This window comes from Lontra canadensis, unplaced genomic scaffold (genome assembly GCF_010015895.1).
Source record: "Lontra canadensis isolate GAN:19392208 unplaced genomic scaffold, GSC_riverotter_1.0 scaffold69, whole genome shotgun sequence".
Taxonomy (NCBI): Eukaryota; Metazoa; Chordata; class Mammalia; order Carnivora; family Mustelidae; genus Lontra; species Lontra canadensis.
Window position 1 is genome coordinate 6,336,484 of NW_022631063.1, and position 22,671 is coordinate 6,359,154.

General features: G+C 42.6%; 1 protein-coding gene across 2 annotated transcripts in view; it reads left to right on the forward strand.

Annotated features, from left to right (window-relative positions):
• The first annotated feature begins 8,299 nt into the window (after positions 1-8,299).
• CERS6 (ceramide synthase 6) overlaps positions 8,300-22,671 on the forward strand; it is a 308,524-nt gene continuing 294,152 nt past the window's right edge. For both annotated transcript variants that reach the window (XM_032880376.1, XM_032880377.1), the window contains exon 1: positions 8,300-8,633. In XM_032880376.1, coding sequence (XP_032736267.1) covers positions 8,464-8,633 — 170 coding nt within the window. In that variant the 5' untranslated portion in view covers positions 8,300-8,463. The remainder of the gene's footprint in view (positions 8,634-22,671) is intronic.

The window sequence follows — 22,671 nt, forward strand, 5'->3', positions numbered from 1 at the left end:
ATGGGCAAAGCCAGCATTTCAACTTATTTTTCTTTAAACTCCAAAACTTAGTATACCTAACATATATTTAAATGTCTCTTTTAGATTTCCATACTCCTCATTATCCTGATTGTTATTCTCCAGATAAATACTTTTTTTTTACCAAAAAAAAAAAATAAATAAAAAAAAGAAAGAAAAGTATTCCTTTTAAAGTTTGGTCTCCTAAAATACATTTAGTTCTCCAGGTGTGAAGATAAGGAAGTAATTAAGGATTACGAACACCAGCCAACGGATGTGCTTGATTTGCCCATCCACTGGTTTACATGAAACAAATAGCACAACAAAAAAGCAGAAAGTAAGAAGGAAAAGGAGAATTTGCATAATCTCTGGTCCACCTTTTTTTTCCTTTCACCTGGACTGTTCCATCCATGTTGTTACCTATCTGACCCCTAGAGACATTTACTTTTATAATCTCTACTTTTTTATAACTTTGTATATTCTTGCCATCCATCTTGGATTTCATAGTAATGTAATGTCTGTAATTCTTCTCAAAGCAACCCCATAGGCCCATGGTTCATGCTAATTCCTAACCCTGCTATGGAATGAATTAAAACTACTGTTTGACATGAAATAATTTAGCTAGTAAATGCATCTAGCTAACCACCCAGCCTCTACATCTACTGGCCATTCTGTTCTCTGCTTGCTTTTACATTTTACATTTTAGTTAAGAAGCTATATGCTATAAGGTTATTCATGTTCTGTAGAATTCAAGAAGATTCTAGGATTTAAACTTCAAGAGTTTTAGTTTTTCGGGTGTCTACACAGCTGACAATTCCCATGATGCCTACTGTTAAAATTTTTTTTCAGGGATATCTGGTCACTCTTTCTATGTCTAAATGGAAAAAACACCAAATTTCCCATAAATCACTAGGCAAGTGTTTGATCATTCTGTAGGCAAGTTAAATTTTTTTTTTTAAGATTTATTTGTTTATTTATTTGACAGAAATCACAAGTAGGCAGAGAGGCAGGCAGAGAGACAGGGGGGAAGCAGGCTCCCTGCGGAGCAGAGAGCCCGATGCGGGGGCTTGATCCCAGGACCCTGGGATCATGACCTGAGCCGAAGGCAGAGGCTTTAACCCACTGAGCCACCCAGGTGCCCCTAAACTTTTTTTTTTAACTGCTGCTCACAGAGGTCAGAAATGCCTGGGTGACATGGAATTTCACTCAGAGATTTTCTTAATGCCTTCTATGTGGTCAAATACAGAGTGCTATGTTTTGTTCAAGATGATGTGATTAGATTTGAATCTTGTCCTTGAGTTCTAGGTCCAACTAGCCAACAGAAAGATACGATCCCTATTATACAAATGTGAAACCTATGGAGATTTTGCTACACTCCTCAAGATAATGTCTTCATTAAAGAAAATGAGTGTAGATTGAGGATAGTTTTGCCAATCACAGCACGAAGGTTACATATGCTGACGAAATGATAATAATAGTCATAGGTGTGCCAAAATGGAATGGTTCAATCTGTCAAATAGTGAACTTCCTATCATCAGAGATGTTTAATCATAGTTTGGATAAGCACAGAGAGTGAATTGTATTTATTGGTATATAAGGCCACTTCCAACTCTGAATTTTTGTTTCTATATAAAGTCACTAATTTCAAGCAACATTTTAGGTTATTTATTCCTCTCATAAATTGAGATGACTGGCTGAGTTCTCTGCTTCTCTTTGATTATAAAAACCTTTGCATCATGAAAAGTAGAAGTCAGGCTGTAGCTAGTAAATGAGATGCCTTGCCTCCCAAATGCTGTTCACCTATACGTACATACAGAAAATGGCATCATGGCTGACTGTACCTAGCTGATGATATCTATGAAGTTACAGATGTGTAACTAAGGTGAATATAATTTCTAAGTGGAAGTCCACAGTCAGAAAACCTGGCCGTTTCTCACTTTCCTTTTGTTAGTTTCAGAGCACATTTGTCATGTGTAAAACGTTGGTGGGATGCCGACATAACACCAGTAAGTTAAAGAAAATTTCAAGAGGGACATTAACATTTAAAAAGATTTTTATTATTACAGAGAAGACAGAAAATCCAGCGGGTGATTTGGTTTAGCTAGGAATACAAGAGTAATTGATGGTTGTCAGTATTAGAGAAGGTTTTCCAGAGACAGGAGCTGTCAAGGTAGGGGAGGGAGGAGAAAGATCTTCAGACCTCCAGTACTTGACATACTTGTAAGAAAGACTGTGAACATGGGAAAGAGCAGTCTTGCTGGAGAAGTTCCAGAAAATAATGTATATTTAATTTCTGTCCAGGTTACATAACCTAACTAACGCCATAACCCTAGCCTAACTCCAATGCTCTAAGGTAAATGCTCTTACCCTTTTCTTAAGATGCCAGGAGATGCTGGGTTTTCTGCATTGCTGTGGGTGACTTGCATACCATGGGGATGAATCCTACTGCTTCTTGCCCAGCCCTCTTCCTAAATATGATGTGAATGAAAACCCAAGAGACTACTATCTGGACAGCAGAAAATGTAGATTTAGGATAGCTTTGCCAACCATAGCAAGAAGGTTATATATCCAGAAGAAATGACTGCAGAAATAAAATCTGGCAATATTTCCATACTATTCCCAAAGAAAACCAAGTTTCTTTGAAATTAAGGAGTTGAGGGGCACCTGAGTGGCTCAGTGGGTTAATCCTCTGCCTTCAGCTCAGGTCCTGATCCCAGGGTCCTGGGATCGAGCCCCGCATCAGGCTCTCTGCTCAGCAGGGAGCCTGCTTCCCCCCTCTCTCTCTGCCTGCCTACTTGTGATCTCTCTCTCTCTGTGTCAAATAAATAAATAAATAATCTTTAAAAAATTAAATTAAGGAGTTGAATGTGTTTGGTTGAATGCTTAATTTTAGCACTGTCTTGTGCTTTAAGCAATAAATGAATTTTTCTGTATATTTTCAAAAACCTGCAGTAATCGAACATGTATTATGATCTAGGCATCATACTATAGAGTTACTTATATGATATGATCCTGGATAAAATACTGTTCTCACTAAAATAAGAAATAAGTGGGACTATTCCTTTGCCTCATGCTAAAGGCCATTTGTAATCTAGCTTCTCAGCCATGTTTTGCTTGTCAGCAAATCCTCCTCACTTTTTTCTTTTGGTCATGCCTTTTCAAAACCTCCTCATTCTTTGAAGTCCTATTCCATTTCTTCCTCTTCCTCAAAGCTTTCCTTGACCTCTTCAACACAGAAGGTTTCCTTCCTCCTTTGAGCAGGAAGTCCTTGTTATCTGCAGTCATGGGCATTTATCACACACCATCTCATGCCTACAGGAGTGGTGCTGGTGTATAAGATCTGGCTTTTCATGTGAGTACGTTCTGCTCCCCAAGTAGATTTTGTGTTCTTTTTGTAGAACAAGCCCTACGGTTTTGTGTTATACAACTCACAGTGGAAATTCAGCTAAACTGGCTATTCTCCTGCATCTAAGAGGTGGACCCAGATATATGTGTGTGTGGGGGGTAAGAGCTGGGTGTGTGCCTAAGAATGAGAAGCAACGCTTAGTTTTGTTGATATTTCCCAGTTGCCTGGAAAAAAGAGGGTATAAAAAAAAAAAGAAAAGAAAAAAGGGTATATTCTCATATGATATCTCATATGAAAGACCCGAAACACACTTTCTTAATCTGCAATGTAGGCAGTGTTAACCCCTACTCCCAACAAAAATTTTTTTCACCTTTTCTCTCTCCTTATCTTTTCTATTTACAGACCGACTATTAGCTTTTTTGTTGAACTACAATTATGTCTGATGCATAAATTGTATTTTGGTTTCCTGGGGTAACAATTAGAAGTATTTTCTGTAAAAGCATAGTGGTCCCCTTGGGAGGTGTTTTTGTTGTGACTTCCACTGGGGCCTGAACTGAGGTCAGCAAAGTGTTAAAGACATGTATTCTTAGAGTGAAGTTTTGTAGAGTGGGACTCCTTTGGATTAAAATAACAGCAAGCCAACCAAAAAGGGAAATTCACCATGAAGATATGAGACTGTTTCATGGAACCTAAAGATGAGAAAATGTTGACCTTTAGGTATCATATGGAAATAAGTCTCTTATGTTCAGTTAATTCTACAGGTCTGCTTTATTCCTCTTTCTTGGTGCCCACTAGTTTCTGCTTTTTCTATCTATATGATGAAGCATGAGGCTAACAGCTTCTGAGGTTGAAATCCTACAGTCCAAATTATAGAAAAAAAAAAATGCCTGCCTTTATTCATGCCCTAATACCTGAAGAAGGACTTCAGTTACCATCTTGGGCCAAGAGTCCACCTCTGACCCAATAAAATATGGTCAGACATGAAATGGTATTTTACTGTATTGTATTTCTGGGGTAATCATTTGGATGGAGGGTGGTAAGAAGGGCCTGGAGCCTGCAGGAGATATGCTGGGTGGATGAAAGAGTAGAGGTGTGCTACACTCTACATGTGCATAGAGGAGAAGAGTTTACAAACCCCTTCCCACACGTTACATAATGGGAGCTCCATGACAGTAGCATAGCTCAGGCAAGACAGTCACTATTGGTACACAATCATATTACATTACAATTACACATTCACATTTTACATTCCAAGGGCATTAACAAGCTTTCAGAAACTAAGGTAAACTTGTGCAAGATTCACAAATAAGCAGAAAGTTCTCTTTCCATTGTTCAACAAACTTACCTTTCAACGTGTTCCTGAAACCCCACCACCTTCTCAAAGGTAACGAATAGGAGAGTGACACTAACTTAGTTTGTCTTCTCTAGATAAAAGAGCAGTTCCAGGGAAGTGTAATTTCAGGGAAGCAGGCAGGAGGGAAATGAAAAGTGAGAGAAAGAAAGGAAACATAAGGGAGTGAGTCACTGAGCTGGCCCCAACTTTGGAATAAGGTGATTGTTTTGTATTGAAAATTGTATATTTTCAGGGAGGCTGTGTGAAGCTACCCTAGGTGTCCCATGGACAGGGGAGGGAAAGGAATAAAAGTTAATCCACTAGATTCTATTGTTCTTGGTCAAAGTTCATTCTCCAGGGCATTAACTTCCCTGCACTTCCTGTTGCATATGCTTGGAGACACAGCAGAACCTACTGGACAGCAGTAGTCCTAGGGTGGAAGGAAAGATACTGTCAGATCAAGCATAAGAATGACATGAAGGACCAGAGGCAGCCATGAAGGGAGTCTCTCTGGCTCAGCAGACCAGTTTCCATTATGAACTGATCTTCTGCCACAAAGGTACTAGATGACCTTAGCAACCTCCTCTCTGTGGCCTACAAGAATGCAGTTGATGCCAAGGTATCATCCTGAGGACCTCAGCAGCCCATCAACTAACTGTCCAGTCTCAAGAGGGAATGGTGATACCTACTCCTGGATGAAGACTTACTTCAGGGACAACTCTCCTGTGCTACTTGAGATTCGATCAATCCCAAATTTATGTCCACGCTATTCTTCACGAGTATACACACATTTAATAAAATTATTTATTCAGATTTTTTTCTTCTCCTAGAAAGATTTTTGTGAGATTGAGTAGTTTGACTCATTAATTCAAGTTTACTGAGTACCGACTATGCGCCAGCACTATTTTAAGGAAGAAGGATAGAATAGCGATAGGCACGGGGGCACCTGGATGGCTCAGCTGGTTAAGAGGTTAACTGTCTGCCTTCAGCTCAGGTCATGATCCTGGGGTCCTGGGATGGAGACCCGCATTAGGCTCCTTACTCTGTGTGTGTGTGTGTGTGTGGGGGGTCTGCTGCTGCTTCTTCCTCTGCCTGCTGCTCCCCCTGTTTGTGCTCTCTGTCAAATAAATAAAATCTTAAAAAAAGAAAAGAATAACGATAGGCACAGATTTTTGCCTTTTTGAAGTTTACATTTTAGTGTATTTGTGTATGTGAGACTAATAAAGAAATAAGTAAAATATATGTTGGGTTAGGTAGTGATAAATGCTTTGGGTGAAAACAAAGCAGGAAAGTTAGATAGGAAGAACGGGGGTGCGGAGTGAGGGCTGTGCCTTAACCGGGGTAGCCAGGGAAGGCTTCTTGGAGTAAGTAACATTATAGCAAGAGTAGGTATGGATATCCAAATGTGGGGCCTGAGTTGCAGAGAGAGAGAAAATCAAATGTACAGGCCGTTAAGGCATGCTGGATGTTTCCCAAGAAGGCCAGGGGTGACCAAAGCAGAGTAATGGAGAGGCAGATGAGAGAGAAGAAAGTAGATGAGGTCAGAGAATTAATATGGAGCCAAATTATCTTGGGACATTGAAATATCTTCAACTTTCATTTAGGGAGGGTTGGGGGAAGCAGTAGGGCTTTAAGCACAGAAGTGAGCCGGCTTCCATTTCAACAGGATCACTTTGGTTGAGAGCAGATTGCAAAGGGATAAGAGTTCAAACTGGAAGTCAGGAGGCTACTGGTGTAACTCAGGTGAGCAGCGTTGACTGGATCAAGATGGCAGCAGAAGAGGCGATGAGAGATGGAGCTGATAGGATTTATTATGAATAAGGAAGGACATCCGAGGACATTAAAAATCAATCCTTAGGAAGATGATTCCGGGTTTTTGGCCTGAGCCAAGATGACAGGAGAAAACAATTTTAGGGGGGGAGATTAGTAGTTTGGACAGGAAATGGCTCTTAGACATCGAAGTGGAGTTGCTGAATTGATAGTGGATTAAGGAGACTGAAATTTAAGGAGGAGTTCATGGTTAGGGATATGAATAGGGAGCCATCAGTATGACACTGAAGGCCATGGACTGGATAAGATCACCAAGTGAATATAGGTAGATAGAAAAGTAAGGGGATAAAAGACCGACTCTGAGGTCATTCCATTCTAAGCGGTTAGGAAGGTGAAGTGGACCAAAAAGCATACTCAGCATACCTGGCCACAAAGTAGCAAGAAAACCAGAAGAATGTGGTTTCTGCAAGCCAAGACAAGGAGGTGTTTCAAGAGGCGGGGGCTGAACAACTTGGCTACATGTTGCCAATATCGGTACTGAGAACTGACCTTTGGTCAGCAACATGGAGATCACTGGTGAGCTTGAGCAGTTCAGTGTAGTGGAGAGGGGCAAATGCCCAGATGGACGTTCAACAGAAAATGGAGGAGAGAGAAACTGTAAGGAATAAATATAGGCAATTCTTTAGTTTTGCTTTAAAGGGAAGGGGTGAGATGAGGGTGGTGGTTGGTGGGGCCGGGAGAATAAAGAAGTGTGTGATAAGCGCCTATTTAAATGCCTCTTGGAAGTGTCCACTACAACCTACTGGCAGAACCAGGCAGAAAAGGAATGACTGTGAAAAAAATGAACAAAATACCCCGAGAACCAGGTCTACATGGGCCACTGAACTGACTGACCCCCATGGTTCACTGTACCAACGGGGAAATGTACTGTGGGAGTGAAGGCGCCTGGGCTAGGCCTTATAGACCTAACACCATACAGGTTTCAGATTCAAAAAGTAGAAATAATAAACCTGTCAACTAGCAGAGTGGAGGCTCTCTACTGACCCATGTGAAGCCGAAATGTGGTCTGGCGGCATTTTCCCAGAGGTTCCTTTAGAGTGCCAGTTTTAAAGAATGCTGAGTTGCTATCATCGTCCTTATCCTCACTATCATTAGCAAATAGCACCTACGTGCCTAATTTCACCTACCGGCTCATAAATTAAAATAGAGAGCCTTGTTCTGGGGGGGGGGGGGGGGGACTGGTGTGGTGGTGAGCGGTAGTAAAAGAGGCCAGAAGGTCGGGGATAGGGAGAAGGCAGCAATCTGGTGGAGGCCGACTCTTGCCAAACCATCCCGCCCCAGTTCCTGATTTTCACCCTGCCTCTCCAAGCGCGGGAGTGCATGGCTCTTTCTCTGCTACTTCTTCCTCCTTTGCTCCTTGAGCCCCCTACTTCTTCTTTTGCTGTTCTCTCTCAATGCAGGGGTGGTTCTGAAGATCGGCTCCAACCCCTACCTGACTCCCCACCGCCTGTAGGCGCGCGGGAAGCGGACGGAGACCCCTGAAACTCCAGTGGGGGCTGGAACCGGCGTTCTGAGCATGTGCGAGCAAGCCGGGAGGCTAGGGCGGATTTGGGGGGCCTGGCCCAGGTCGCAGTCCTACTCGCGGAGCTAGAGCGCGGGGAACGCAGGAGCGGCCAGCACTCCCGGGAGCCGAGCTTCTGCGCCTAGGGCGCAGCGGCTGCGCCCTACCCTCCGGGCGTGGGCGAGCTGGCCGCGTGTGCCTCCCTGCTTGACGCGTGGGCGAGCCAATCAGGACGAGCGGCCCAGGCAGCCATGTGACGGACTAGGCGGCTCCTTTCCCCAGCGCGGCCAGAGGGAGGAGAGAACCGGGGCTCGCCGCGAGCCTTCGAGAGCAGCGGTCGCGGAGGCGGCAGCGGCGGCACAGGCTCGGGCCAGCCGCGCGCGCATCCCTCGGCGCCCCGCGCGGCGGAAAGCTCAGCGGGCCGCGGGAGCCGGCGATTGGAGTGGACAAAGCAAGATGGCAGGGATCTTAGCCTGGTTCTGGAACGAGAGGTTTTGGCTCCCGCACAATGTCACCTGGGCGGACCTGAAGAACACGGAGGAAGCCACCTTCCCGCAGGCTGAGGACCTCTATCTCGCCTTCCCCCTGGCCTTCTGCATCTTCATGGTGCGGCTCATCTTCGAAAGGTAAGAAGGGCTGGAGCGCGCCTCCCCTCCCCCTACACACACACACACACACACACACACACACACACACTCTCTCTCTCTCTCTTTCTCTTTCTCTCTCTCTCTCTCTTTCACACACACACACACACACACACGCACACTCTCTCTCTCACACACACACGAACCCGCGCGCGCACATTCGCGCGCACACGCACACTCGCGTGCTCTGTGGCGCACGCACCCGCGCCCCCAGCGCTCGCGCTCGCTTCTCCCAACCTTTGTGTTCGGGAGGGGGTTGCCGACCCCTCAGCCCGGCTGCCGTTCGGGGAGCCTGGGAGGATCTGGCTAGCCTACGGATTTCCTCCGGGGCGCCTGGGAGGGGCCGCGGAGCGTTGGGGTCGCCCCCCGCACTCCTCCTGGGCCGGCTCTCTCCCCGCCGCGAGCGCCGGCGAACAAAGGTGAGCGCCGGCCGGCCTCGGGACGCGGCGCGCTCGGCGGGGCTGGCCCCTCTCGGCCCCGTGGGCTGCGGCGCTGCCGGCCAGGGCTTCCCCGTCGAGGCTCGTCGCCACCCACCTGACAGCCTGGAACGTTGCGGACGCGCGGCCGGGAGGGCGGAGGGACCGTGCCCACTTCCAGTCCTTTCACTCCGGCACGCGGATTGTCGAGACTGGGTTTCAGAACTCGCTGGGGACTCCTGGGCTTCTGGCCGCTGTTTAGTTTCTGTCAGTGACCCCGAGCATCAGGCTCACCGTCCGGGGAGAGAGATGACAGTAGTTTTCAGGCTCCCAGCACTCCGGGTCATTAGCGGTTTTCTTAAAAGAGGATATGGCAGGACGGGTGCACAGCCTGCAACATGGTGGTATTAAATAGAAAGATGCTTCCTATGAATAACCGTAAACTTTTGTTTTGTACCAGAGGCACATAGAACATTTTCAAGAACTGTTATTTATCGTTTGTTTAATTTTCGGATTTGGTTCGTAGCTCCATTGTGTCATGAACAAACTTGTGTTACTCTCACTGAATCAGGCTTAGTCACAAAACTCGATTTTGCGTGCTACGCACTCCCGGGAGCTATTGAAACAAAACCAGGACAGCAGCACGTAATTCTTTTCCTCAACTGGAAACCTCGCCTCCCCTTTCTCTCCCCTCCCAGCCCCCCATTCACCGGTGAAGGCTGAATTTCTTAGATCACAGAGTTTAGACTCCATTTCTCACGTCCACTCCACCTCTCTTCCCCTGCCAACTCACCCTTGACTTCGTTTCTTAAGCTTTTGCTGTTATTTTGTTTGCTCTGTTTGTCTAAAACCGCCGTTGAGGATGGCAAAATTTGCCTTTTGTGTCATTTGTTTCTGGAAATGGCAACAGAAAAAGCTTCACGGGAACAAAAAGTATCTTTTTAAGGAAGGTGTATTTTTCAGTGGGCAATATTGATGCTTCTGAACGAAGTCAAATGTTCACATGCAGGAATTGAAATGCACAAAGGAACAGATTTACAGACCTATTTTAAAATGGTTGAAATCCAGCGCAGACACCTCATTGATCCTATCTAGCGCTGAGACTTACTGTGAAAAAGTGGGTGTGTTTGCAGGTTAGAGTTGCTTCTAGAGCAAATGTTTACTTACAGAAAATAAGAACTCATATCTAATTTTGCAATCTCTCCAAGAACAGCCTCTCAGCAACAGCAGGTTGTGCCGGGTTGAACCTTAGTAGAGGCTCCTTACACAGTTGTCTAAGAACATCTGATCACTTCTGCCTGGGCTCACTTGTAATCCGCAAATGCACTTGAAAGAGGTGTGTAGTCTTCTGTTTTAGATAACAAAAGCACGTCAGCTAATGACCTATATGCAGAAAGCTGTTTCCATTAGGCTGAAAAAAAGTAAATTTGTGCTTAGACCTTCTCTGCCATAAAAAAACAAAAAACAAAAACAAACGTAAAAAACGGATATAATTTAAGTTGAAAACTGGAAGTTTGTTATTCCTCTTCCTGAACATTTTTTTTTCTTTCTTTGCGTAATCCCATGACTTGACTTTGAGTTTATACAAAAGGGTCAGCTGCTTTCAACTATCAGTCACAGCAAATGTCCTCATATTGCTAGGTAGAGAGTTTTCTAGTTTCTTTCAGGCCATTGATTCAAATAGAAGTGAATTTAATGGCATGTAGGGAAACTGAAATTTTGTGATTAGTGTTCAGAATACTAATCCTTTTATGGCCCATATACCAAATGATGCTACTGACTCTTGGAAGGGTGTCTACTTTGTTTCTTCTTAGGGTAATGACAGCTCTGTCTTTAACCATTCAGACTCTCCAGTCTCTGAAAATCCAAGTGTATGGTTGTTATCCAGAATTACAAGTTCTGCATGTTTCTCTTCTTCTCACACCTAAATAACACATTCTGGCATCCAACCTGTGACCTGCATCTCAGCATCCATCGAGGGCCTGAACTTGAATCAGCTGATATTGTTATCATTGATACGACTCATTTTTGGTACCTGTCTAACATGTTGTGCTTAAATCTTTGTTTTGCAGTATTCTTTAATGTATAGCGTGACTTAAAGAAGCTTGTTATTCATCCCTTTGTAAAACAGAATGCTTTTATAATAGAAATAATTCCCTCCAGATTCTGTTCCTTTAAAAAAAAATTATTTTTCACTTTTTCAGTGAGCCTGGCTGGGTCAGTGGGGGGAGCATGCAACTCTTGATCTTGAGGTCATGAGTTTAAGCCCCACTTTGGGTGTAGAGATTACTTAAATAAATATTTTAAAACATTATTTTTCTTTGTTATTTTCTAGGATTCTATTCTTTTCATGCTTCTGTTGTCATTTATGTCAAAGCTGAGAGCGTATTTGAAATATCTCATTATCCAAGGTCTTTATGTCCATTAAATGGGGTCTGTAATGCTCATGTTGAGTCCCAAATTGTGAATTTGAATACCTTCCCCTTAGTCTGACGTTTTTCTCTTTCTAAAGAGAAACACTAAAGAATGGACTGGATTGAGCTTTGCTCTGTGGAACAGGCTTATTTTTTTGTTTGCACTCCACTGTTGGGGTGTTGACAGTGGAGGCGTTGGTGGCCAGAATGATGCTGTGTTATGGTGCCATATGGGCAACAATATGGATGCCCAGCATGGTTGGTTAAAAATGGAGCAGCCTAAATTCAGTGATTTTTGGCTGAGTCTGTGAATAGCCCTAAGCTTGGTGGTTTTTAGCATAGCCCTTATACTGTACTTAACTCTGTGTATAACTGGAAGGGCCTCTGTAGATATTATTTGTTTGACAAAGTAGAATCTGTTGTTTAAAAAAAAAAACCACAAAACTCCATGGTTTTTCTTAGAATGAAAATTATAGGGTATACCGTTAGGTAGTTAGCTTGATGGCAAGGAACAAAATATTATTTATTGTTTTACATTTTTAAAGAATTTTAATTTCAGTATAGTTAATATATAGTGTTATATTAGCTTTAGGTATACAATATAGTGATTTAGCAGTTCTGTGCATTACTCAGTGCTCATCATGACCAAAATATTATTCAATAAGGTGTCATTACCTATTGATGAATTTTTTTGATTTAGGCTTAATAAGCTGTTCTATGGAATTATGGTAAATGCCTTCTTCCAAATTCACTTTTTAGAATGCATTCCTGGGGGCACCTGGGTGGCTCGGTGGGTTAAAGCCTCTGCCTTTAGCTCAGGTCATGGTCCCAGGGTCCTGGGATCGAGCCCCACATCGGGCTCTCTGCTCGGCGGGGAGCCTGCTTCCTCCCCTCTCTCTCTCTCTCTCTGCCTGCCTCTCTGTCTACTTGTGATCTCTGTCAAATAAATAAATAAAATCTTAAAAAAAAAAAAAAGAATGCATTGCTGTAGGGGTGCCTGGGTGGTTTAGTTTGTTAAGCATCCGACTTCATCTTAGGTCATGACCTCAGGGTCCTGGAATTAAACCCCCCAAGTGGGTTCCATCCGTGCTTAGCAGGGAGTCTGCTTCTCCCTCTCCCTTTCTGTTTGCCCCTCCCTCCTGCTCACATGCTTGCTCCCTCTCTCTCAAATAAAATCTTTTAAAAAATGTGTTGCTATAGTATTAATACATGTTGGATTAAAGTTCTGCTGAATTTCTTTTTGGGAATAAAAATTCCTTGAGTTATTGTTGTAACAGGTAATGTTAATACACTTTCTTCCATGTAGTTTAGGAGAGAGATGCAGGAAGTATTGATTGAGAATCAGAACTTTCAAATTCTAGTCAAACTTACCTCAAACTGGGGCAGCTGCCTAAGTTCTCTCTGCCTTATTTTCTCATCTATGCAGTGAAGCAGATGGCCTTTGTAATCTAAGATTGCTTTTGTTCCCTCAGTTATCCGATTTCTGTATTCCAGTATTTCAGACTTGCTAATATCTCATAAAACCTTGAGCAGGCTAAATGTCATTTTTTTGCAGGTAGAAATAAGTCATCTAAGAATAAGGAGATTTTTTTTCATGCAAGTATTTTAGTCAGTGGTTTTTGTTTCTTATATTTTTCAATTACGATTTGAATTAAAAGAATTATTTGGGCTATTATCCTACGTGATCCAAAAAGCTACAGTATTTTGGAATAATTAACAAAGATGATTCTGCAGAGAAAGTCGTTGCTCTCTTTCCTCAGACCCTATTTAGATAGACCCTAGAATCCACCTGGCACCTCTTGTGATGACTTGATATGAAATGAGAAACTCATTCCTGTCAGGCTGGCTCTCAAAGTGCCAAGCTATGTGAGAAGTGTCACTATTCAGGAACCTGACACCAGTCAAATGACCTGCTGCCCTCAGTCCTTCAAGGAACAATAGTGTCTCAGTAGTATGAGAGGGAATGTCTATCCAGTGGGCTTTTTCTTATGGATTTACTTAGTAGCAACCTTGGATGAGGCTGGCTAGAAGAGAGGGGAAGGGGAAGGGAGGGAGGGAAAATGAGTGAGAAAGTATTCCTGATGGCTAGAGGGAAGAAGGGAGGTATGAGGGAATGTCTGCCATGAAAAAGCAGACTGTCAGGTGAGTTTGATTTCTGAAGGATATTCCTGTAATGTACCTTGTAATGAAGAGACTGTTTCATTCGATATATTTTGAAAGAATTTGTGACTGACCGAATGTTTCTGTCCCCTTAGAATTCATATGTTGCAATCCTAAACACCACAGTGATGTTGTTAGGAGGTGGGGACTTTGGGAGGTGATTAGGGCCAGGAGGGTGGAGCCTTTGTGAATAGGATTAGTGCCCTTATAAAAAAGGCTTCAGAGAGCTCCCTGCCTTCCACCAGCCACATGAGGGCACAATAAAAAAATGGCTGTCTGCGAACCTGCAAGGTTATTCTCACCAGACACCACATCTGCTGGTGCCTTGATCTTGGACTTCCCAGGCTCCAGAACTATGACAAATAAACTTGTGTTGTTATAAGCCACCCAGCCTATAATATTTTGTTATAACAGCCTGAATGGACCAAGACAGAGTATTTGATAACAATTTGCATATGATAATGGCTTTTCTCATGCAATCGGTCTTGGATCTTTAACTCTATAAATGTACCTGTTTCGCTTGTTAAGTATGGTGTGATTCAGATTAAAACTACGGACACCTGCTTTGGCAGACTGGCGTTAGAAGCAAGAGTTGGGGTCAGACACAATAGGTTGCTCCTCCGGTTTCTGACTGGGAAAGGAAAATTGGATTACAATGGATGCTTTGTTGGAAAACAACGGAAAATCAAAGGGACGGTATTCTTTGCAGGTCTTTCGTACATCTTTATCTTGCAAAATAAAAGGTTTGCATTTACAGGGTGCAATAGTTTAGCTGTTTGAAGGAGATTGATTTATGGATAAAAGGTATCACATTACTCTTAATGGACAGTGCCTTAGAATGGTGAGGAAGGCAGGTGAGATAACTTTAAATTATCACAAATTATTTCATGTCATCAGAGATTAACAACATTAGCACTTTGAGTTCACTTACGACTTTTGAAAATATCTGAATTCTTCATGGATGGGGTTAGGTTTTTTTCTGTTGGATTCTAGTTTGTAAGTGGTTTCTCTTCAGTGATGGAGAAAAGCAGGTGTCAGTGGAAAGGAAATGGGGTGTAAGGTGAATTTCTTCTATCAGCACACCTGTCCCATGGCTTATAAGAGATCGCTGTGCTGTCCTCAGGCTCTGTTCATTTTTTCACTTACCTCTTCACACTTTGTTGGGGAACCTGAGAATCTAGGCCCATTTGGCACTTCTGTGTTTATTAATTTCTAAATGTTTATTACATGTGCTTAAATTCCCTCTTCTATCACCAGGCCAAACTAGATTTTCTAAAGCATTTGGTCATCTATTTCTTACAAAGTCATGACTCTCAAACTTTTGTCTTATTTTTTTCCCTCCCTCCCATCTTCATTTGATCAGTTCATTTCTTAGACACTTTTGAGTCAGGATAATGGGGTTCCAGATTTTGTTTGCCAGTAACTAGTAGTGCCATTTAATGTTTCTAGGGCATCTTTTTTTTAAATAAAAATAAACAAAATTGCTTCTTGTAGCACAAGGATTCTTCTATACTAGTGATGCCCTGAGAACACTTATTCCTAACTAATTTTTTATCCTTTGCTCTTTGCCCCTCCCCCCCTTAAAACAAACGAACAAACCCCGATTTGACAAACTCTTTCTTTGTCACTCTTAGCTGCTCTCATAATCTTCACAGATTTCCTACACCTATGCTTTGGTTTGATTGAACCCGAAATGGTGATTCTCACAATGTCTTTTTGGGTGGTGGCTCATTAGTACTTCTCTGCACAATTGAGTGCCAGGGTACACAGTCTGAAGCTTAGGACTTTGTGCTTACCATTTTTTTCCCCTTACATTTGATGATTGTGAATGACTGCAGTTTTTAATGAATAAATTTTTAATATTAATTTTGAAAGTAATAATAGTGACTAATATGTGTTTCCTAATAGGAGTTTATTACTTTACATCATCGACTTCATTTAAATCTCTCTAAAGACCTGTGAGATGGACATTGAGTTTCCCAATATTTCACAGATGACACTAAGGATTGAGACTTTAGGAGTTGTACCTAGCTTCACACAGCTTAAAATAGCAAGGTTGGCATTTGGAACCAGGTTTCTTGATCTCCTAGTAATTTTGATGATCTATTTTATTTTAATTTTTAAGATTTTATTTATTTGAGAGAGAGCACAAGCAGGGGAGGAGCATAGGGAGAGGGAGAAGCAAGCTTCCCTCTGAGCAGAGAGCCTGATACGGAGCTCTGTCCTGGGACTCTGGGATCATGATCTGAGCTGAAGGCAGAGGCTTAACTGACTGAGCGACCTGGGCGCCCCTGGTGATCTATTTTAAAGCAAATATCATGAGATGATGTTGTAGATATACCACAATTCCTTTAACCAGCTTCCATATTGTTGTTGGATATTTAGGCTGTTTCCAGTTTGTGTATATAAATCTCTCAACTCTTGGTGACATCGTAAGGAATGTTTCCTAGAAGTGGCATTTCTAAAACTCAAATGGTAAATATTTTAGTGTTCTTGACAGACACACATTTCCAGATTAGTGTCCAGAAAGATTATATCCGCTTGTACTTCCTTATCAGCACGCAAAGTATTATCATTTGAAGAAATTTTTGCTTTGCATGTTGAAAAAAAGTTACTGTTGTATGTTTTGTTATTCATGATGATCTTATTTCAAATATTTACTAATTATTTGTATTTCACTTTCTGTGAATTTTATGTATCTTTTCCTATTGGGATGAGCCTTGCAACTTTTTTGGTAGGAAAGTGGTGGCCTTTGAATTTTTTTTTTTTTTTTAATGCAGAATTGTCTTGTTTTAGTCTGTTTCTTGGGTTTTCTATTCACACTTTTTGTTTCTTTCCCCCATAATCTGAGTGATGATCAGGCAGAAAGTGTCCCAGATTCTGCACAGTGTAAGGGCTGCAGTCAAGAGGGTGTATGATATCCTGACTTTATTATGGAGGGTGAGGCAGAGAGAAAGGGCTGGGAGGAAGTTTGAAGGATTAAGAATGAATGGATTTTTATGAAGGCAAACTCAGAGATAGAGCCTAAACTCTTGTATTGTTTCTCTGAATTTTCGGTTAAAAGGGACTTTTAGACACTAATCATTAGGGAAATACAAATGAAAACCACAGTGAGATACTGCCTCACACTCATTAGGATGGCTGCTATATAAAGAAAGAAGGAAAGAAAGGAGGAAGGAAGGAAGGAAAGAAAGAAAAGAGAAGACAAAGAGGCAGGAGAGCAGACAGGCAGAAACAAGCAAGCATTGGGGAGGATGTGGTGAAATTGGAACCCTGGTGGGAATATAAAGGGGAGAGCCACTGTGGAAAAGAATATGGAATATCTTCAAAACATTACAAATTGAATTATTATATGATCAGCACTCCTACTTCTGGTATATGCCCAAAAGAATTGAAAGCAGAGTCTCAAAAAGATACTTGCACACTTACGTTCTTAGCAACATTAGTCACCATAGTCAAAAAGTGGAAGCAACCCGAGTGTCCATTGACAGATGAATAGATTAACAAAATGTGGTCTGTACATTCAGCACAATATCATTCAGTGTTAGGGAGGGAGGAATTCGGATACAGGCTAAAGCGTGGATGAACCTTGAGGACATTATGCTCAGTTGAATAAACCAGTCACCAAGACAGACACTGTGTGTGATCACAGTATGAGGTACCTAGGGTAGTCAGATTCATAGAGATGAAAAGTCGAATGGTTGCCAGGGGTTGAAGAGAGGTAGCAAGGGTGACTTGCTGTTTCATGGGTATAGAGTTTCATTTTTATGAGATGGAAGGAGTTCTAGAGCTGCATTAGATTGGTGGTGATGGTTGCTTCCTGCTCCACGTGAATGTACTTAATGCACCTGTACACTTAAAAATGGTTAAGATGGTAAATTTTATTTGTATTTTACTACAACTAAAAAGAACAGAAAAATAAAGAAGATTCACTGACTTAAAAAAAGTCACTGGAAATAACTGGTTTCATTTTCTGGGCTTGACAGTTTTCTAGTTAGGAGCAAACATCCCAGTCCTCTTGATTTCATATTCATCAAGCACTGTTTTGTTTTCGTGTTTGTTTTCTTTTAAAATGCATAAGCCCCTTGCCGGACTAGGAGAGCCCTTCTCTCCAGAATCACCTGGCATGGTTTGTGGGGAGGTGAGGGGTGAGGGAAGGAAAGTTCAAGTTCAGAGGACACTTACATACCCTGGGCCTTTTGGGATGGTACTTCAACCAGACAGCTGCCTGCAGTCCATGTGTCAATATGACAATTTAGTAATAGTAAATTGGCAGGTACAGAAGAGAATACAGTGTCTTTAGAAAAGCCCACTGCACAGTTTCAGAGGATTTAGCTCTAGGATTAAAGTAAAGGCATCCTAGTGAGTTCACAATCCGTTTAAAGCAAACTAGGATGATAGGATAAAATTCTAGTAAGACAAGTGGCCTAGGCCACAGATATATCCAATGGAAGCTTTTCTCAGGAAGATCAGATCCCACCCTCTTCTTGGTCCCTCACTTTAAATTGACGTTGGCTTTATAAGCAAATAATTTAAATACTCAAAAATCTGAACATGATTTTACTCAAATGCTGCATATATAAGGTAATCAGTAGTAAGCATAGGCAGGTACATATGACTGAAAAGTAGTTTTCAAAGTTTATGCTAATGCTTGGTCATTGTACAAAACACTGCCTCCTATAATTCATCTCAGAATATTTTTGGCATTTTTTTTTTAAAGATTTTATTTATTTATTTGACAGAGAGAGATCACAAGCAGGCAGAGAAGCAGGCAGAGAGAGAGGAAGAAGCAGGCTCCCCGCTGAGCAGAGAGCCCGATGCGGGGCTCGATCCCAGGACCCTGGGACATGAGCCGAAAGCAGAGGCTTTAACCCACTGAGCCACCCAGGCGCCCCTGTTTTGTTTTGTTTTTATTAGAACTTTCTTTTTCTCCCTTCTAGCCTTTAAAATGGACTTCTCTTGAACCACTCCTGCTTCTCATTCCTGCTTTTGCCTTTATTACCCCAGAATTGGATTGTGGGGGTTGTTTCGGCAGGGGTGGGGTTAGAGATACGCAGATGGTTTTTCATTACAGGAAGGATGCATTCCTTTACTAGGTAAGCTTGTTCACACAATGACCTGGAGTAACATTTGCTGGTGACTTGCCAGCTTCTACATAAATGTCACATCTTACCTTTGAGGCTTTCAGGTTTAAGAGCTATTGTTGTTGTCCTGATGCTGTGATTGGGATTCTGCCCACCCCCCTAACCCCTCCCCTAAAGCCCCTCCCCCCTGCTTCCTCCCTCCCCTTTCTCTTCTTTCTCTCTCCCTCCTCTCCTTCCTTCCTTTCGTTAAAAACACAAGCAGGTCTTGAGTAGCTCAGTGGTAAGAGTGGGGGTGGGGATAGAGAAAACCATAGAAAGTCTTGTCTAGGGACACTTTGGCAAGCCTCAGGGTAAAAGCTGCCAGCTAAGTGGCTCTGGAGATCTTGTCTTCATAGATCACCATTACAAAGCAGAATAAAGTGACTTGGTGGTTTAAGCAGAGTGGCAGTTTTGGACACGGCTAGAGTGAAGGGAAATTGAGAACCAAGCAATCTGAGTTTAGGCATTATGGGGATTAAGAAAATATAAGGGCTCTATTGCCAGGGGCTGTGTATATCTTTGAGGATGTGGGTAGACTAAAGGGTGACAGTACATTCAAACTGTTACTGTTTTGGGGTGCCTGAGTGGCTCAGTGGGTTAAGCCTCTGCCTTCGGCTCAGGTCATGGTCCCAGGGTCCTGGGATGGGCTCTCTGCTCAGCGGGGAGCCTGCTTCTTCCTCCCCCTCTGCCTGCTTTTCTGCCTACTTGTGTGCCCGTGCACGCGCGTGCTCTCTCTTTCTGTCAAATAAATAAATAAATAAATAATAAAATCTTAAAAAAATAAACTGTTACTGTTTTATACATTTATTGCAATTAATTACAAATGTACTTTCTTAATTCCAAGAATTAAGAGGAAAATGGATGGGATATCACAAAGATTATGGAACTTGGGTTAAAATCCAAACAAACACTGCCCTTTATCAGCTGTATAGCAGTAGACAGCATCTTCTCTGAAATTTGATATCCTCACTTGTAAAATGGGGAATATGCCTACTTGGTGATATTGGAAGCCCATCTGTGAAAATCTATTTAAAGGGGTCTCAGTAAAAACTTGTTCTTAAAAATACACATTGTATAAAGAATAATTGATACCATAGTACAGTATTTGGTACTCTGAGAAGTAATGTTCTGTAATGTGATTTAATGTGTTAGGTGGGTGTGTGTGTGTGAGGGGTGGAGGTTGAGGGGTAGAGAGAGGGTATAGTTTGTGGGGACAGAATGACCTGTTTATATTTGATCCTGAAACTGGAAGATTTACTTGTTCTGTTGAAGAGTAAATATTTAGGGTTTTAGGCAGGCATTAAAGCCCTAATCTCTTCAGCACTATGCCTATTTAGGGAGGAGAATGCTTCGTAGCCTCTTCTTCTCAACTGTTAATATTGATGTGGTTTTAGGCCAGAGATTTGCTCGTATTTGATGGCAGAAAACTATTTCTAATGGTGGGATTTTGGAAAAGTGATGGTTAGCTTTTTACCACTTGGAGCCTGAAGCTTTCTTGGGGGTTAGGGGGTGAGGCGTGGGGTTGTGCCTTTGGAGAGGGCCCAGGCCAATGGTCTTTCTCTGGCTGGAGTTTTCTCAGGAGGCTCCCTTTCAGTGGAGGGATGTCTTATGCAAGGATCCCAATCTCTCCCTCACTGCCCCGTCTGGCCCGGATGGTCCTTTTTTATTGCACATAGACCCTAGGGAGAATTGATTGGGTATCCAGTTGCTGGCAATGGCAAGTATCACATTGGCCATTTTTATTGATTAAAGGACCTGGGCTGAATTCTGGACATGCCACCTACAGCTACAGATCTAGGAGCAAATCACTAATATCTCTTCATGTTCGGTTTCCAACTCAGAGGGTTGTTGTGAGGATTAAATGAGATAATGCATTCGTTGTGTTTAGAGCAATGCCTAGTTTATAGAAGTAGTTTCTCCTCGTTCTTCAGGTTTATTCAAGATGCACACACATGCCCTCCCAACTCCCCGAAATCGCTTTCTGAGTAATTGTTGGAGCCCTGATTTCCAGAAATGAGGATTTATCATTAGATTTCTGAAAACCTTCCCTGGCATTACCTTTGTGTCACGAACATACATAGTAGACCTCTTCTTGCTTTTTTTACTGGTTGGGTTTGGGTTTTACTTTCCCTGTTATCTTCTTCTCTGTCTCTCTGCCCCTGACTTTCTCTCTCTCTCTTCCCGTCTGAGGAAGATTCTGGATCTTCCAGTTCTAGTTGGCAGCAAACAACCCTTCACAGTGTAGTGAAGACCTGGGCCTTGCCCACCTCACACTCATGTAATGCACTTTGCTGAGATTGTATATTTAGATCGCTTGGAAAAATTTTTCTTCTAAGAAGAGGCTCCCCGACAAAGGAAGCCTTGAGACTGATACGTCCCAATTTCTTTCAGAATTGTAAGCCTCATGGATTGTCTTTGATCCTTACTCAGAAAAAATTCAGTCTAGCATCCCTGGGATCATATTTATGAAAATGCAAACATTCGAGATTGGCTGAAAATAACAAATATATGCATTTTTTTCTGGAAGAGAAACAGCACCCAAAATTTGAACTTGCATTGGTGTGAACACGGCTAACCTCGCTTGACCAAATGAGTTGAGAAGACGGTTGCAGCTGCTTTCTACTATAGGCACTTTTCTGGCTCTGAACAGCTTAAAAATAATTTGTAAGTAGTTTGCTGTGTAAATAATTTAACAAGCCTGTTAATTTTTTTAGGCGTTGATAGAGGGTATCTTAGGATGATCAAATAGGACATTTGTTTTGGGTTGTCTTTTAAATGAGGAAGTAAGGCAAAGATGAAACCACAGTGCTACAGAGTGACAAATTACCCCAAACTCCTTCTATTTTAATTCAGTAGTAGTTTAATAGAGTCAAAGGAAAGGAAACTGAAAAATCATTCACTTAAAAATAAATGGGTCTGTTGTGTGTCAGACCCAGGTGATGTACCAGAACGGGAAATGGTTGCTGGGAGACAGGGTGCATTACTTTTAGATTTAAAAAAGAACAATAAAATCAGCTAAAAGTTGATCTGCTTTTTATTAGCACCATGTGAAGCTAGTTCTAAACACAGAATGGTAGAGTGTAAAAAATACCTCTCCACAGGGTGCTTGGCGGGGCTCAGTCAGCTAAGTGTCCCCCTCATGGTTTTGGCTCAGGTCATGATCTCAGGGTTGCGGATCAGGTCCCACGTTGGGCTCTGCTCTCAGTGCTGAAGACTCTCCCCCTCTCCCTCTGCTCCTCACCCTGCTTGTGCTCTCTCTCTAAAATAAATAAATAAAATCTTAAAAAAAAAAAACCACCCCGGAATGCTTGGGTGGCTCAGTCAGTTAAACGTCTGCCTTCAGCTCATGTCATGATCCCAGGGTCGTGGGATTGAGTCTGGCATTAAGCTCCTTGCTCAGTGGGGAGCCTGCTTCTCCCTCTGCCTGCAGTTCCCCCTACTTGTGCTCACTGTCTGTTTCTTTCTCTCAGTCAAAAAAATACATAAAATCTTAAAAAATAAAATACCCCTCCTCGCCGGGGCACGCTGACTGCCATTGGCCCTTTCTCCAGCCTTTTGGAACACCCCCTCCAGATGCTCTTTCAGGGCACAGATGTTCTGAAAACCACACTTTGAGAAATACTGGCAGAGCTAAGAGTCTTCCCCTCCCATTTCATATTTTAGGATTCTGAAGCCTACGGAGATGAGGTGACTTGTCCTGTGCCACCCACCTCCGTCCTGGCAGGGCCTGGCGGCTCTGCACTCTCACAGTGCCGTTGCCGAGTGATCGGCTGGTTTCAGTTCCTCTGGGGAACTGAGGAAACACCTCAGTCCAGGAAAAGCTGGAATGGTTGTTCAGCTCACCTGATTGTTAAACCCATGCTGGTCTGGTCATCAGCCAGGGCTGTTCTCACGATAAAAATGGCTA